The following is an 18,238-nucleotide window of genomic DNA, read 5'->3' as shown; positions in this document are numbered from 1 at the left end:
AAAAAAAAAAAAAAAAAAAAAAGGAGTACACATATCTTTCCAGCTTTTGAGCAAATAACTTTGCTGGCAGGTTAGAGAGACTGAATGCTCTCTCTGGCTCAGTGAATCTTTAATAATTTCAAGCATCAGGAGACCATTGTAACGGAAGTTAGGAATGACAGAACATAGGAGATAGCAGTCTGAATGTGCAGGTCTCTTCCCTTCAAGGCATGACTGTTGCCACTTGGCATTAAACTGCTGTATGAGTGGATTCTTTGGTATCTCTTCTATTGATATGTTCAGTATATATAAAGAATTGTGGATTCAGGAAGTCAGATGGCAGGAATATTCATGATTCTTTAAAATCTCTCCAAAAGGCATAACTTAATATACAGTGCATTGTCAATATTTCCCATTGCACAGTCTTGAATGTCACAAATTCCATTCTGAGATAGYAGACTCTTATTCAGAGAAAATGGATTTTGTTTCAGGATTATTGATTTAGTAAGAAGACACTGAAGTCTTCTCAYAGATCTAGACCAAGCTTTTACACAGTTATTAATTTATTTTCATAACTCAGTTTGAATTGACCTAGTATTATTACCTACAAATTACCTACATTTTACACATTAGATATTAAAACGAAAATGGTCAAAACAATCACTTAGTTTGGGATAGTCAGAGACAAAACTGAAAATATTTTTAATCCTGAGAAAATAGCTKTCATTAAACTCAGTTGTCTAAGAAAGAAGCAGAATTGAGTATTTACTGTTAGGAACCAAGAAAATTTGAGAATATGCACTGAGCATTTTGGACTAAAAGAGATTTGTTCAATATTGCATAGCAACCGTTCTGTTTTAGAAGTTGTTTAAATTAAGATTTCCTGAGCAAAATTCAGTTATCTTAACAAAAGTTTCATCTCTTTTGTTCCTGTGATTCTCTTCTTCATAGACCATACTTCTCTCTGCTAAGAGCTACAATACCTACTCTACAAGAGAGAAAAAATCTGATGGTACAGTTTCATTCTCACAAACATACTTCTCAGATGAACTGAGCATCATGGAATTGTAATATAATCTTGAATTATTACTAAGTATTTGAAAATGCTGAAGTCATTTTTTTTACTGGGTTATAATTTTTTATTTATCTAAAAATATATTTCTTTTCAGGACAAAACAYTAAATGCGACACACTGATACTGCTATCAGTATAAGCAAGGGTCTTGCTATTGTCCCATAAGACTACCAGTACAAACACAGACTGATGCAAATTATTTGGAATTAATTTTAGAATTCCTAGCCTTTATATGTCTCAACTACCAAAGAAAGATTCAGGGTTTCTATCTATTTACTCTGGCCCTATGGGCAACAAATTAAACCTTTATTTAAGGAAAAGAATAAAATTCTGGCCTCCTCCTTTAAATCTTTGGTGCTAGTAGTACTTAGCTATCTACAGTTATTCAACGTTATTTGGAAAACTAGGTATAGACCAAATAACTTGGGGAAAATTCAAACTTATGAATTCCCATCTATCAAATTGGTGGGTGGGTGTCAAATTTCATCAGACCACTTAAATGCATGAAGCTGCACATGTCCTTGCATTTTTGAAGCACATGACCAGTTTGTTAGCAATAATATACCTTTAAAAATAAAAATATGCACAAGTTTAAAAAACAATATCACTAACAATTATAGTCTTACTTTCAGAAGAAAGGTTATGTTAAATGGAAATATGTGCTAAATGTAAACAGATTTAATCTGTAAAAAAAGCTGTAAAAGCTGCTAAAATACTGTAAAAAACAGTTTTAATTTATAGGGATTTTATATATTTGAAATCTACACTGTACCTTGAAAAATTCCTCGTTTCCATGGAGAAACAGTCAAAGTGTAAGAAACTGCATCATCTGGTTCTACAGTAACAACTGGTGCACCACCCACTATTGAAAGATCTGAAGATACCTAGTGAACAGATTTTACAAAGAAGAAAATAATCAAAAGCAAGTTACTGTTGCAATATAGAAAAAATATCTATTCTACTGGTTTTGAAAAGTAGTATATTATATAAAACATACTGTTGGTAAATCCTACCTTTTATGCAAATGAAAAAAAATTATACTATAAGAGTATGTGTTTACAGGTAGTAACAGAGTTATCAAGTATAAATTTTGAAGTCATTGTTCAGGTTAAGTAAAATTATCTGAATAAGATAATGGAACTTCTTACATATGCATACAGTTGCACAGTCTGACAGGGTTTTTTTACACCCAGTTTCTTTAGAAGAATAACAATAAAGAACTTTAACAATATTGATCCCTCTAACTAGATACAGCAAAGTAAAAGTTAGAGTGCTGCTCTAACATCAATTGCTATACCTTRAATGATACAAAAAGGTTTTTAGATATGCCATATTTTGTAAACGATCGGTATATTATGACTTACATAGTTACTATTTGAACAATGAAATAACCAAAGCAATTTTCTTACACTGAATTGTGGATTTGATGATCTGTCAATGTCATTAGAGAAATACAGATTGAGAGTCTATGATCAGCTGTTCATAAAGGAAAGAGGTGTTTAAGGTGTTACCAACCATAGCTGATGATTACAGACAACCTCCTTGAAGTCACTGGTCTGTAACAAGTCAACAGATAGACTGTGTAAACAGTTCTGCTCATACCACCCATTGTTACCTCTGCCACTGGATGTAAGAAACTGCTGTTGAGTGATAATATTTTAAACTGATACTTTAATTTCTGCAGTGAATTTTCTGCAGCCTAGGACTTTCCACAGAGGTGTAAAGTTTTTATAAATATATTTTTAGTATATCATTAGGATATAGGATAGGACTTCAGCAGAGCAAACTCTGGCCTCTTCAACGATGTGCTTGGAAGAATCCCATCATACAGGGCCATATCATACAGGGCCCTAGAAGGAAAAGGAGTTCAAGAGAGCTGGTTAATATTCAAGATTGGTGCATCCCAATGAGCAAAAAGTCATCCAAAAAGGAGGCCTGCATGGATGAACAAGGAGCTCCTGGCAAAACCCAGACAGAAGAAGAAAGTGTAAGAAGGTAGAAGAGAGGACAGGCATCTTGGGAGCAATACAGGGAGGTCACTGGAGTATGCAAGGATGGGACTAGGAAGGCTAAGGCCCATTTGGAGTTGAATCTGGCAAGGGATGTCAAGGACAACAAGAAGGGATTCTTGAAATTCATCAGTAACAAAAGGAAGACAAGAGAGAATATGGGCCTGCTACTGAATGGGGCAGGGACCTGGTGACAAAGGATACAGAAAAGTCAGAGATACTGAATGTCTTCTGTACTTTACTGCTACAATCAACCCTCAGGAATCCCAAATCCTGGAGACCACAGAGAAAGTCTTGAGAAAGGAAGACTTTTTGTCAAGGAGCTCCCAGCTGAAAGAGCTGACAGACATCATTGCTAGACCACTCTCCATCACCTTTGAAATGATATGGAGATAGGGGAGGTGCCTAAGGACTGGAAGAAAGCAAATATCACTCCAGTCTTCAAAACAGCAAGAAGGAGGCTCCAGGCTGGATGTCATCTCTAAGCATGTGRAGGAAAAGAAGGTGATCAGGAGTAGTCAGCATGGATTCACCATGARGAAATCATGTTAAACCAATCTGATAGCCTTCTATGTCAGAATGATTGGCTGGGTAGATGAGGGCAGAGCAGAGGATGTTGTGTACCTTGACTTTAGCAAGGCTTTCAACACTGTCTCCCATAACATCCTCCTAGGCAAGCTCAGGAAGTGTGGGCTAAGTGAGTGGACAGTGAGGTGGATTGAGAACTGGCTGAAAGACAGAGCTCAGAGGGTTGTGATCAGTTGTGCAGAGTCGAGTTGGAGGCCCGTAGCGAGTTGTGTACCCCAGAGGTCAGTACTGGGGCCAGTTTTGTTCAACTTATTCATCAGGATGAAGGGGAAGAGTGCCTCCTCAGCAAGTTTGCTGATGATGCCAAACTGGGAAGAYTGGCTGACACGTCAGAAGGCTATATTGCCATTCAGAGAGACCTGGACAGGCTGGAGAGTTGGGTAAAAGTTCATGAAGTTCTCATGAAGTTCAACAMGTGCAAGTGCAGAGTCCTGCACCTAGGGAGAAAAAACTCCATGCACAACTACAGGCTAGGGACTGACCTGCTGGAAAGCAGCTCTACAGAGAAGGACCTTAGGGTTCTGGGGACMAAAAGTTGACCATGAGCCAGCAATGTGCCCTTGTGGCCAAGAAGGCCAATGGCATCTGGGGGTGCATTAGGAATAGTGTTGCCAGCAGGTCAAGGGAGGTGATCCTGCCCCACTACTCAGTCCCAGTCAGGCCACATCTAGAGTAATGTGTCCAGGGCTCCTTAGCACAAGAGAGATACAGAACTACTAGAGCAAGTCCAGCAGAAGGCTACTAAGATGGTAAAGGAACTAGAACATCTCTTATATGAGGAAAGGCTGAGAGAGCTGGGCCTGAAGAGAAGACTGAGGGGTGATCTTGCCAATTTGAATAAGTATCTGAAGGGAGGATGTAGAGAGGATGAGCCAGACTCTTTCAGTGGTGCCCAGTGACAGRACAAGAAGCAACAGGTACAAACTGAAAACACAGGATATTCCACCTGAACATGAGGAAAAGCTTCTATATTGTGAGGGTGACAGAGCACTGGACCAGGTTGCCCAGAGAGGCCGTAGAGTTTCCTTCCCTGGAGATATTCAAAAGTTGGGCAACACAGTACTGGACAATACGCTCTAAGTGAGCCTGCTTGAGCAGGGGGTTGGACTAGACGATCTCCAGAGGTCCCTTCCAATCTCAACCATTCTGTATGATGTAGTACTGTAGCATGCTATAATTTCCTCCTACAAGGCACATGAACACCCCATCAGTAGCTTGCAATTGTATGTCAAGGTGAAATCTGAGTGCAGTTTTCCCTTAGAGGGTAGAATGCTACCACAGTACACTTCAAAAGGCCTCGTTCCTGGATGCTCAGAGAACCAGGACAGCAAGGTGAACCACTGTGCAAACTACACTCCTTCTCTCATCATCTCCAGCAAGGATACAAACAGCTTTCCTTAGTTCTTCTAGGTGGTGTAGATTGTAAGTAGACTGTTTTAAATTCTGCAAGCAAAGCCAAAGATTTGCAATTCTATCTATCTCCATTTTCACATCAACATAAAATAGGAAAAAACTGCACATCTGAAATGACAAACTGCCTAATAAATTCAGAAGAAAAACTTACATCAGTGGTACTGYATTTAACATATTTTCTAGTTTCATGAATATTATTTATGCTGTAATTACTTCTAAAGCAGAGATTATGAAACATGGTTATTAAACACAATTATTGATTTCCTGAATGCATCGTTATGATCTGGAGTTTGAGTTGAGCAATCTAAAATCTGAATGCTTATTTTTGTAGTAAGGGAACTATTACCATGTTTCTTCATGCCAAGTCAACTCATTAACATCTAAACTCAACATTAATATCTAAACCTTTGTTCCGAACTGGTAAAGTAACAGTTCTGTTCATCATTTTGTCAAATTCACAAACCCAGATTTTCGGTAACCCCCTTTCACACACACACTSATTATTCTTGTATCACAAACTCCCTACTCACTCATCCTCATTAAACACCCCATCTTAGTGTACTTTAGCATTTATTATGTAGAAAAGGCTTCCCTGCTATCATTGCTGGTGCTTCCTCAACCTTCTTCCCTTTAAACAAGATATACTGAATTGTGGTTCCATAATGAGATGGATCTTGACCAAAGGAAGAACTTTTTTTAAGAATTCAGGCCAAAATGGCAAAAATACAGGAGATATTCTGACCGTTTCATAACTCAAGAGAGATATAGTTAAGCTTAAAAGGAAAGCACTTTTAACAATTAGATGTTCACTCCATTATGTTCTGCTGCCAGAATCCAGTAGATGATAATCATAAGAACAGATTAAATGTCTGAAAGACTAACAGACTGAAGTCTTACTCAGMTACTTTCTATTCGAAAAGTATAAATGGGCTTAGGAAATCTGGAGCATCACTATGCCCATTACTTTGGGGAAGATTCTACAGTAAACTAACTCTTTTGTGAGCTACTCTCAAAGAAAGCTACTAATAAGCCAGAAATACTGGGTATTTCTGCAACATGACACTAGACTCTATTAAATGACTGGCAATGCAAGAGGAGGTGCTCGCTAATGAACAGGTCCCATGTGGTTAGTCATACCTTAAGGGCTCCAATTTTCAAGCAGTGTTCACAAAATTATCTCCTATATCCAACACCACGACAAGTTCTATGTTTGTGAAAGACCTCACTCATAAGTTATCTTTTATTTATTCCTTATATTGATCTTTGTCGTGCTCGGATGCTTTCCAGTTACRTTACTGACAGTAACTAAATGATCAATCTCAGATGGAAAATGGATATAAAATACTTGTACGCCCACACTTACACAAGCACACAAACCAATTTAAATTCATATCAAAATCCATATTGAGAATCCTATTTAGTATAGTAAGAGAAGTGATGGTAKATGTTTGAAGTTCCAGTATGGTATCATGTTGTAGAACGCCTAGCTGCTTTAACTGCAGATACATTACACACTGTAATATAATGCGTATATATTAGTATATAATATTAATATTCTATTCATAGATCCAAAGACATTCASAAAGTGAGAAAGATAGAAAATGTAAAAGTATGCAGAGAAAAAAAGTCCAGACAGTTAAGATTTTGGTAAGAGTAAGTTCTTGCTAAGATTTCARAATTCTCAACGAAAGCTTGGAGATAAGCAGCAAAAGATTCTACAAAACAAGAGTAAAACCCATTCCTATGAACAATATCAGTACACAAAGAGTACATTAGGTGGAAATGTTTTGGGTTAGCTATTATCACATTTTATAAGGAAGTATAAATCTCCATTTTGTCTCTAACAAAATTTGGTTTACATCTGCTTTTTAAGATTATTTATTAGACTGCAGTAACACTTGGAGTACCCAAGTGAAAAAGCAGAATTTGTTTGTATTAAGTATCAGAGATATGTTTAACAAAACAGAAATCACATACCTCAACAGCTGACAAAGTCTTCGGAGGAGGCTATTAGAACACTCACTTTTTCAGACAGGAAAATGAAAATAAAAACCAAATTGAATGCCTTATTTAAGCTGACTACAATTGATGACAATCATGGAACAGGACAAGGAAAATCTTGTGTTTCACAGCTGTCCAATCCCCAAAAGTGAAGCTTGTTTAGGATGAAATTGTGTTGGGAGTTGGGGTATATAGATATGCACATATACACAGTTTTATACACATAGATAAATAGATGAATACACAGGTACACTCACACATAGACTTTAGTACCAGGCATGAATAATTGCAGTTTCTTAAAATGTTGATCAATTTAAAACATCTGGAATCTAAGTAATAATGCTGATATTCATCTACCATCTTTGTGAGCAACTAATTGTCAAAAATCAATCAGMTCACTATCAATGCTGTCTTGTAAAAACTTTCACACTGGATCTTCCAGTATTCTTCTCCCATTCATGTACATCTTCCTGACATTGCTRAACATAACCATCAGAAACTACATCAGATGAACCAGTGTGTGAAACAGTTTTTAGCTGCATAAATAAACTGGGAAAGGAAAAACTTTTGGTTTGATCTTCTCCCCTGTTTCCTAGCAAATCTACTATCTTTAAGAAAATACAATGAATTCATTCTTCACAGAGTTTATGTATGAATTTTCAACACTTACACAGATATATAGGCAGAGAAAAAAAGGTCTTTTTCATTAATATATACTTCAAATAACTTTGGAAACAAATAAACAGCAAATTAAAACTTTTAATATATGAAATATTTTAGAAGAAYGCACAAGCCCAAGTTCCACTGCAATGCACACGTTAACTCAGAAAACCCAGGGAAAAAAGAATTTGATGGACTACTACATTAAATTATCTTTTGCTTCTTAAGATCAAGGTAAAAACATCTGACTTAAATTTTGCATGAAAATAGTTAATTCACTTGCTCAGTAATATGACACTGTATTGATGCCAATAAAATACTTTGGTACTACTCATGTTTAAAAAATCTGATAAAGAAGTAGCAAATAAAAATGAAGTGGAACAAAACTTTTAAAAAATACTTTGTATTAAAGCCTGACTCCACATACTGTTATCAGCCTTTCAAATTCATTAAGGAAAACAAATGCTTTATTTTTATAGGTTTTGTTATACAGAAAATCTGTAGCATAATTATGAAAGAGTAAAGTTGTTCAAGTTGCCCTAATATTTCAACTAATTCACTGAAGAAATGCTGGCTTACAGTAACTGCAAATCTCCCCAAACCCACGCAACATATGTTAGATCATTTTACTACCACTCAGAAAGAAGAATTGTGAAATACCAGAATGAAACTGAAATGTAAGTTAAAATTATCGTTGTGACCCTGCTGAAAATCTTCTCAAATTAATACACCTCCAAGGACTCCATTTTTCAATGACAGTGTTCTCCATCATCTTATACCGCCAAGCATTATTTATGCACAAMCATAAAGAATAAATGGAGCAGATTTATAAAATATTAGAATTTTTAGCTAACTTATATCAGTCATAAATTTAAAAACTCATTTTACAGAGCTTTAATATGCTTATTTAAGAGAAATAGGAATGGAAAACCAATGTTCAAAATTATAGTACTTTTTTTTAAGAGTTGAATAACTAAATAAGCTTAACTTAAAAAAAAGTCAGTTGTCACTTCAAGCCAAAGCCATGAATAGATGTACAGAATTTAGTCAAATACACTTAAATTTCACTGTATCTTTCCACACCAGTATCACCAAGCTAGACAGAAATATGTTCAATAATTATTAATTAATAATTAGTTCTCAGGTCCATTTAAAAATGGTGAGAGGTGCTACCTGTTAAAAACATAATRTTCCCTGTTGCTGGGCCAGAACTGAGGGACAGACACACACTGATGAACTTACTAAGCCAGATTTTTGTCAGTACTGTCTCAAAATTGACAGATACTTCAGGAGAAAACCCCACTACTTTCCCGTATCTTCCTGTCAGTGTATACTTCACAAGTCCCTGGATTATTAGGAACACATGTAGATCTTGCAACCACTCTTAGTGCCACTAGCATGTAACGAAACCAAAATAAACAGCATTGTACTGCACTAGGTAATTCCCCCCAAAATTCTTGCCTGTTCAACTGCAATCTGCAGTTCTGCACGATGAGGAAGGCTACATAATCCAGATCCATAAAACAGCCAGGCCAGCTGCCAAGATGATGAACTCATCTCAAGAAATAATTAAGACCTTAATAATTAAGACCTTAACCCACTTCTACCTGATCAAACAATTACCTACCTTGTAGCCACAAAAATTGCCAACAACTACAGTTATTACTGCACTCTGTAGTCCATCTACTTTTTGTACCATTCACTATTGCTGTGAAAAATACTTCCTACGCTGCGAAGCCTGTTATTGAAGTTAGGAGGACAGATTAATTAGAGTCATTATGGAGTATACAGATTTACTCATGGTGGTTAAAGAATACAAACTTGATGAGAGTATGAGACCTTCAGCAATTGGGTTAGTASAGTGACGTGGAGTTTATTCTCAGGAAAGCTCACATACAAAATCAAATAAGATAAAACTTGAACAAGGAAGCCCCTCAGTAAACTTTTGCTGTATAATTTCATTATTTTGAGACATYTGTTGCAAATATCCAACTTTAATATCATTCTTTTACTGACATGGTTGAGAAAATATAGAATGGATATAAAAAGGAGAGAGAGAATAAGGCATTGAAGGAAAGGGTTTTTTATAGTTCTRGACTGTATATTTATCCTACATTATTTTCAGAAATGACTAACAGTTTGTATATATAACCTAATACCCGAAAGGCAATTGAACTGAGCCTTGAGATTCCTCTTGAGAGTTTACTTGAATGACATCTGTTTTGAACAGTACAGAGAAAAACAGTTTTACAGTGTTTTATTTTTACTGCAAAGTCAAGTCTTGAAAGAATTAGGGACTTTTATAGCTAAAGTTGATATCAAAGGTATCTTCAGATACAGCCATCAACACACCAGTCAATTATTTATATCCTGCAGATACAGTTCTATATAAAAATCAAAATAAAATAGTATAAAAAATTCTGTCATCAGACTGACAGAATAGATTGTATAGAACTACTTTACACTTCCTACTCTTGTAGATAATTTGAATTTAATTCTACAGTCATTAAAATCCACTTACATTGCAGTCACTAACCTTAAATTAATTTAGTGTCAGAGAAGGATGTGCTCTCTGTCTGACATAAATGTGTGTAAATTCTTTATGAATTTTGTTGTGAGTATTCTTCAGACCCAGGGGCAAGTTAATCATGGGAAAGTCTATTTGTTGCAATAACCCCTAGTATTTCCTTAAGGTTTACACACCAACGAGTAGAAAACAGTTCACAAGATCATTCACATTTGGTTTACACACCAACGAGCAGAAAACAGTTCACAAGATCATTCACATTTTTAAAGAAAATTTATGAATATTTTCTTCTTAATAATTATGGAAAACTTTGTGAGTACAGAAAGCGTTTTCCTTGGCATTTTCACAGGTAGAATGAGGGAGTTAAGCATGTGACCTCCACTGAATGCCACAGGCATTTATTCCCTCCGTGACTCTCTTAATACATATTAGTGGTTGCACAGACAATCAMACTGCATGTACTCCTGCTCCAGATATGGGCATTCACTGTATGTTATATATGGCAAAAGCATTATTCAGAGGAAAGAGTGCTTTCTTACTTGAGGAAAAGAAAGAATTATTTCCCTCTTCCTGCTCCTAGACTTAAATTCCATTTTTAATAGCCACCTTTGCAATAGTATCTATGTTTTGTTTGAAGATATCAGATATACACAGCGATTACTCAGAAACATGGTAGAATCTACACGGTGYAATTAAATTTTAAATGAGATGACTTTTTATTAAATTAATAGTTTAATATAATCAGTTATGAAAATGCTGATGTTATTTTACCCCTCAAAGACAAAACTATCTAATTACTAATTTACCTAAATTATCAATTGTTAAGTATTTTTTGTGCAGCAAATTCTTTATGGACATGCTTGAAAATTATTACATTTGTAAGCTGCTGGCACATCTTAGATCATTCTTACATCATTCATCTTATATCATTCAAGCTTTCTTATTGCAGGGAATGAACTATCTATATTTTTAAAAAATATCATGTATGTCTCAGTTTATCTATGAGAATCTACCATGTCTAGTGGATACATTCTATAAAGGGGGGTGTAAAGGGGAAATAAACAAACCAGTTCAATAATGAAGATAATCACTGTCCAACAGAACTGAATCTGGCAAGGGRCRTTAAGGAYAAYARGAAGGGCTTCTTCAAATACATCAGCAGCAAGAGGACTAGGGAAAATGTGGGCCCACCACTGAATGGGGTGGGGGCCCTGGTGACAAGGGATACAGAGAAGGCAGAATYACTGAATGCCTTCTTTGCTTCAGTCTTCACTGCTAAGGGCAGCCCCCAGGAATCCCAGAGCCTGGAGACAAGGGAGAAAGTCTGGAGAAGGGAAGACTTTYYTTTSATTGAGGAGGAAAGGATTAGAGACCTTCTGGGCAGGCTAGATATCCACAGATCCATGGGCCTGGATGGGATGCACCCACAGATACTGAGGGAGCTGGCGGATGTTGTTGCCAGGCTGCTCTCCATCATCTTTGAAAAGTCCTGGAGAACTGGAGAGGTGCCTGAGGACTGGAAGAAAGCCAATGTCACTCCAGTCTTCAAGAAGGGGAAGAAGGTGACCCAGGCAACTACAGGCCAATCAGCCTCACCTCCTTCCCTGGAAAGGTGATGGAACGGCTCCTTCTGGATGTCATCTCCAGGCATATGGAGGAGAAGAAGGTGATCAGGAGTAGTCAGCATGGATTCACCATGAGGAAATCCTGCTTAACCAGCCTGATAGCCTTCTATGATGGAATGACTGGCTGGGTAGATGAGGGCAGAGCAGGGGAYRTTGTGTACCTTGACTTCAGCAAGACACTGTCTCCCATAACATCCTCSTAGAGAAGCTCAGGAAGTGTGGGTTAGATGAGYRGACAGTGAGGTGGATTRAGAACTGGCTGAAAGGCAGAGCTCAGAGGGTCGTCATCAGTGGCGTGGAGTYTAGTTGAAGGCCTATGTCTAGTGGTGTCCCCCAGGGCTCAGTACTGGGTMCCATCCTGTTCAACTTCTTCATCCAYGACCTGGATTTAGGGGACAGAGTGCCTCCTCCGAGGATACCAAGCTGGGAGGAGTGGCTGACACACCAGAGGGCTGTGCTGCCATTCAGASAGACCTGAATAAGCTGGAGAGTTGGGCAGAGAGGAACCTCCTGAGGTTCAACAAGGGCAAGKGCAGAGTCCTWCACCTAGGGAAAAGTAACGCTAGGCACCAGGACAAGCTGGGGGCTGACCTGCTGGAAAGCAGCTCTGCAGAGAAGGACCTGGGAGTGCTGGTRGATGACAGGTTGACCATGAGCCWGCAACGTGCCCTTGTGGCCAGGARAGCCAATGGTATCCTGGGCTGCATTGGGAAGAATGTTGCCAGCAKGTYGAAGGAGGTGATCCTGCCCCTCTACTCAGCCCTGGGGAGGCCTCATCTCAAGTACTGTGTCCAGTTCTGGGCTCCCCAGGACAAGAGAGACATGGAGCTACTGSAGAGAGTCCAGCGTAGGGCTACAAAGATGATCASAGGGCTGGAGCACCTGGCCTAGGAGGAACGGCTGCRARAGCTGGGCCTCTTCAGCCTGSGGAAGAGAAGACTGAGGGGGGATCTTATCAGTGTCTATGAGTACCTGAAGGSAGGGTGTCAAGGGCACGGGGACAAACTCTTTTCAGTTGTCGCAATTGACAGRACAAGAGGCAATGGSCAGAAAYTGAAGCACAGGAAGTTCTGCCTGAMYGTGAGGGGGAATTTCTTCCCTGTGAGAGTGACAGAGCACTGGACCAGGTTGCCCAGAGAGGTTGTGGAGTCTCTTCCTCTGGAGATATTCAARGCCCGCCTGGATGCAACCCTGTCTAACATGCTCTAGGTGACCCTGCTGAGCRGGGAGGTTGGATAGGATGATCTCTGGAGGTCCCTTCCAATCTCACTGATTCTATGATTCTACATACATGCCAAACAAAGCTAGATCTCAAAAGTTAAATTTTATGTGAAACAGGAGCCCCCTTCCCTGATTTTTGGATTACAAATGGTKGGACTGTCAAGTCATAGGGGGAGGACAGGAGGAGGAGGAGGTGAAGGAGAAGAGAGGTGTGTGTGTGTGTCGGGGGGGGGTGGTACCAGAAAACACACTCAAGGAGGTCTAAGAAGTTTAATAACCAGTTCACYCTGAAACATTTACTACTGCCACAAATCAATTCAATGTAATATTTCTGGAAAAGACATATAGTGAATACTTTTTATGCATTCATTTTTAAGCTTGATATTTGAGTGCCTTTCAATTTCAATGGCACAAAAATACTGAGTTCATACAAAAAGCAGAGGAAATTGTTCTGTTCCAACTTTCAAAAACATTCAGTTCTTTCAGAGATAAAAGTACAAATGCATTAGGAATGTAAATGCATTCACATCTAAAAAGCTCAAATTGTTGAAAAGAAAAATGTCTGCTGTTGCAGAAAAAAAAAGTCCATTTCTTACTTTCTTTTGGGGTCTTTAACAGTGAGTCAAATAAGAGCGTAAAGCCAGGCCATTCTATACCAAATTCTTATACAACATTTATTAAATGTAAACAGTCTCCTAGTAATGAAAAATGGAAGTTTAGCATGAGTGTAAGAAAGGATTTTGCACTGACATAAATTACCATCAGACTAATAAGAGAGTGCTGCTGGTATTTACATGATTTCTCTCTACAGCTGTACAAAACAAAGCGAGGCCCTCTTGCTACTGATGCTATGACACTCATTTCACAGCTCCACACTAATTAGCTAGTCAGATTTTATCTATAATCTATATTTAACCTATATTTTCCTCTTTTCCAATCCATCAAGAATAACTAGAAAAATTAAAAATAAAACCTCAGTTCAAAAATGCATATTGACCATTCTTAGAGTRGATTCCTCTTTTTCTTACAGATTGAGTCCTCCTAGAAAATGCTATGCAGATACAGTACCTAGCATCTATCCACTCTAGATTTAAATGCTGTAATACAGTTCCCAAAATAGCTTTTGCTGACTGAGATCCAAGGTGTTCTTGCTAGCAGCTCTTCTCTTCAGCTCAGAAGCAGTGTCTTTTTGCTCTAATGTACATTGTCCCTCTCTGCTGGCATGTGATATGGGGTCTTACACATGCATAAAGAAGATGAGGAAACTACTGAAATAAGTTTCTGAGCTTCAAATTAAACACACTGATAAGATAAATGGAGGAAAATTATGCAGGAGAATTAGAGTGATACAACAGGGCTTTAAATAGGAAAATGTATTTGGGTAAATACTGTTATAAAATCTATGTAATGAAAATAACTGAAAAAATACAAAGGATTTCATTTAATAGTATAAAGATTTTCCTGAGCAGGGGAACTAACAAAGATATTTTTCCTAAGAATTTGTATTTTATGTCCCTCTACCTAAATCACAATTATGTCAACACCTCCTGCTTCTCCCCAGAAATGTCCTTTATTGCCCTTCAAAAACCTTTAAATTATTTCCTTGAAATTTTCTTTCCCACCAGCAAACACACAGACTATGCCCAGTTTGCTCCAACCTCCCGCGAGCAACAGCCAAGCAGAAGACACCAACTGTTACAGTTTGTCCCAAGAAATGTGAGTGCTGCCTTGCTAGGCCAGCAAGCCGTAAGGAACWGGTATGTAGTTAGTTCATGCTGCAGTCTTTCACTTAACGGGATAATAATTTTTGTCCTTTTCCTGTAATAAACYAATGTTTTAAGAAGTTATTAGGAACATTGTATTTTCAAGCCGTTTTTCTCTGATTTCAAAACTGATTAAACTGGCCACTGGTTTCAAATCTTATGTGGAAGGGAGGGAGGAAAGATTTGCAAATGAACAGACAGTGTAATTGTAGAAGTTTTTTCCCCTTAGTAATCAGGCTTAAAAAAACACCTTTTTTTTCAAGGAAGATACAGTAAAACACACTGTGTCACAGACTTCCTTACTACATGCATTTCCAATTACATTAAACTACTAGTTTCTCATGAATACATGGATTTAAATAATATATCAGCAATGAAAATAATATCAGTTATTGTAATACACAATTTGTAGGCCATTGGACAGAAGAATAGTTGTCATGCATAAATTTACCTTGTATGTCAACTTCTTCTTTGTATAATTGGGCACCCTTAATACTTTTTGAGTGACCTGTCTCACTTGGCAATCTATCACAACATGATCCAGTGCCAGGGGTTTCTTCCCTRCTCCCTTAAGGCTAAAGATATTTTCCGTGCCATTTGTAGAATTTCGTAGAACAAGCCTTCCCTGTGTCAAAGAAAGAAGAAAAAAGTTTCAGCACTGTAGAAGTCTTGTCTGACTGCCAAAGCAACTACTTTAATCTATYAAAGGAGTTAAATCTAAGCAACAAAAGCAAGCTTTCAGGAAAGAGTTCCTGTTGACTTTCCTAGTTCATATGTAAGCTTTTCTGCTAAACTGAAGAACACTAAAGAAAGAAATGCCTTTTTTTTCTTCTAAGTTATGTAGTTAATGATATAAAGCCACCATACTTCTAAGCTTCTTGGCTTATACCTGGAAAACAAATATAATGTCCAAGAAAATACATTCTCATACATCCTTGTATAAAAAATAATTTTACTCAATCATTTTTATCTGTACTTCAACTAAAATGTTCTTCGTTATTATTAGTCACTAAAGGATTCAGGGCTTCATGCTTTTAATAGCTTTATAATAGTGGATTTCTAAACTACATTATATTTGGTTGGTAATGCATGTAGATGGGTTATTAATGTCTCACATAACATTTTTTTTTGTCTTTGTAATTCACATTTGCATCCATTTGTAGGATGAACAGCATCCTACAAGCTAAATTGCTCTTCTAGCATAAAAGCAAAAATATGTACACTGCTTCTTGCTAAAGATGTCATAATCTTTGCTCTGCTCTTCATTTTAGTATTCAGAATAGTGATTACTCTAATGGCAAAAGTAGCTTGTAGTTAGTGGCTAACTTGTAACAAAWTATTTTATGAAATAATCAAAATTCATCACCAAAATTCACTTGTGATGTATGTATACAATGAGAAATACTACTGAAGTACTACTACTTCATGACTTAGGCAACAAAACACAATTCAATATAAGTATTCAAATTAAAACTTAGCTTTTGAAAAGGCAGGCTCTTCTTATTTTCACCTCRGTTATTAGGAATCTTTCCATTTCTGACTAATTCAGAAAAACTCTTATCAGATGCTTAACGCTAGTAACTGCTTAAGCACTTCCATAGTTTGAAGACAGATGCAAGTTCTATCAACGGAAGCATTCCTTTTAAATGTTGAAATTAATTTCTCTCTTACCATTGTTATGCACTCAGCAATAGGTTTGAACATGAGAGGATACCAAGCTGTTTCACCTGGACTCACATATATTACAGGAGGGCCATAAAAACTCTCTCCTTCCAGAATTGCCTCAAGTTTCCAGTCCTGCTTAGACATATTACTCTGAAATCAAAGTAAAGATGTAAATTAGATTATACTTTTAAAGCTCTTAACATTCATTTCAGCTTTCACCTGCAACTACCATCAAATCAGAGCACAGAATTCAGTTTAAAGTACTTGTTCAGAGTAGCTTCTGGGAAAATAAGTGTATTTTAAAAATAAATTAAACTAATCGTAAATCTGCTATTCCTGACAGCAAGAGCTACTAGTAGCAATACTTTCATTACCAATGCTGTCAGCAAGAAGGCTCTCTAGCAGAGTATATGCATGATACAGTCAATGGGATTTTCCAAGTGTCATTATAAACATTTACTAGTATCTGCATGGAGCTATTTAATGCTTGCCAAAATTCTCTTCTTTTTTCCAATCTGCAGAAAAACCTAGAGTATCTCTTTGAAGTGTTGATATGGTTGATATACTTGCACATACTGCTGCACTTGGCCATTGAGTGTACTATTTGATCAGTTGTGCTGATCAAGTAATTAAGGACACAGTCCCCCAAAGAAGTATTGTATTTACAGTTTTTTTCAGAAATGGTCTTTCAAGAGAATAATCTTTTTCATAGAATGGCTGTCCTGAGTGCTGTGAAAGMCTATTTATAAAATGTATTTGCCTTGCTTCCAAACGTAGCACAAGACTCTGACACAAGGTAGAAAGTGAGGTATTTTGTCATATCTGCCTGAGGGTTGCATAGTAAAACTAAGATACAGCTATTCAGCCCCCTAATATTTGAAGAAATCGGATGACCAACATCCAGTCTGCAAAAARGTAACACCCATCTGAAAAAGCCAGAACAAACTGGCATCCAAGACATAACACTTGTCTGAACAAACCTGGGAAGATTGCTCTGACTTATGAAAACCAGAAGCAATTCTTCGAACCAGAATGATCTTGACCCATGTAAAAATATATACAGATACCAGAGATCATAGAATCATAGAATCAGTAAGGTTGGAAGGGACCTCTGGAGATCATCTAGTCCAAYCTCCCCAACAACAGATTTTGGGGAATATAGATGACACTCACTGATTCTGGCTTCCTTCTTTGAAAGGCTCTCAASCCCAGCTAGCTCAACCTCAGAAACTAAGAACCATCACCAGCTCTGGTCATCAGATCTAATAATGTGGCATGAGATCTGCACTGTCATATATTTAAGGTTTTATTAATATATATGATTGATGTTTAATTCTTAATTGTTAACAGGCAGATTGCCTAGTAGTTGAACACAAATGCTTGTTTTGAAAATTGTGCAGCACCTCACTTTTTCCAAATAATCCTATCACTGTGGTCTCCAATTCTGCAATAACAGTTGCAACACCTGTGGTAGAAAACAATTTTCAAAAATCCCTGATATTCACATGCTGAAGACAAAGGGAAAGGGTGAAAAAGGATTAAGATTATTTTTCTTCTCATGCTTTTTTCCCTCATAACAATTAGAAAAACATTATCCTTTTAAAAAACAGTTTAAATAATTTTAAAACTGGCAGATCATTACCCCTTGTTAAACTATTTTTTTAAAAGGGAGGTAGAGGTAAGACTTATCACTGTGAGTGTTCTTTGGTATGG

At 37.2% G+C, this 18,238-nt stretch overlaps 1 protein-coding gene across 3 annotated transcripts in view; it reads right to left on the bottom strand.

Annotated features, from left to right (window-relative positions):
- Positions 1 to 18,238, bottom strand: part of CFAP47 (cilia and flagella associated protein 47) — a 363,351-nt gene that overhangs the window by 161,046 nt on the left and 184,067 nt on the right. For all 3 annotated transcript variants that reach the window (XM_085319423.1, XM_085319426.1, XM_085319424.1), the window contains exons 47-49: positions 16,532 to 16,675; positions 15,312 to 15,485; positions 1,826 to 1,937 (exon numbers count right to left, since the gene is read on the bottom strand). In XM_085319423.1, the coding sequence (XP_085175549.1) occupies positions 1,826 to 1,937; positions 15,312 to 15,485; positions 16,532 to 16,675 (430 nt within the window). The remainder of the gene's footprint in view (positions 1 to 1,825; positions 1,938 to 15,311; positions 15,486 to 16,531; positions 16,676 to 18,238) is intronic.

Source organism: Rhea americana, unplaced genomic scaffold, assembly GCF_003343005.1.
Source record: "Rhea americana isolate MKP2758 unplaced genomic scaffold, rheAme1 scaffold_59, whole genome shotgun sequence".
NCBI classification, from domain to species: domain Eukaryota; kingdom Metazoa; phylum Chordata; class Aves; order Rheiformes; family Rheidae; genus Rhea; species Rhea americana.
Note: the sequence above shows the minus strand (reverse complement) of the source record. Positions and strands in the feature narration are given on the sequence as shown.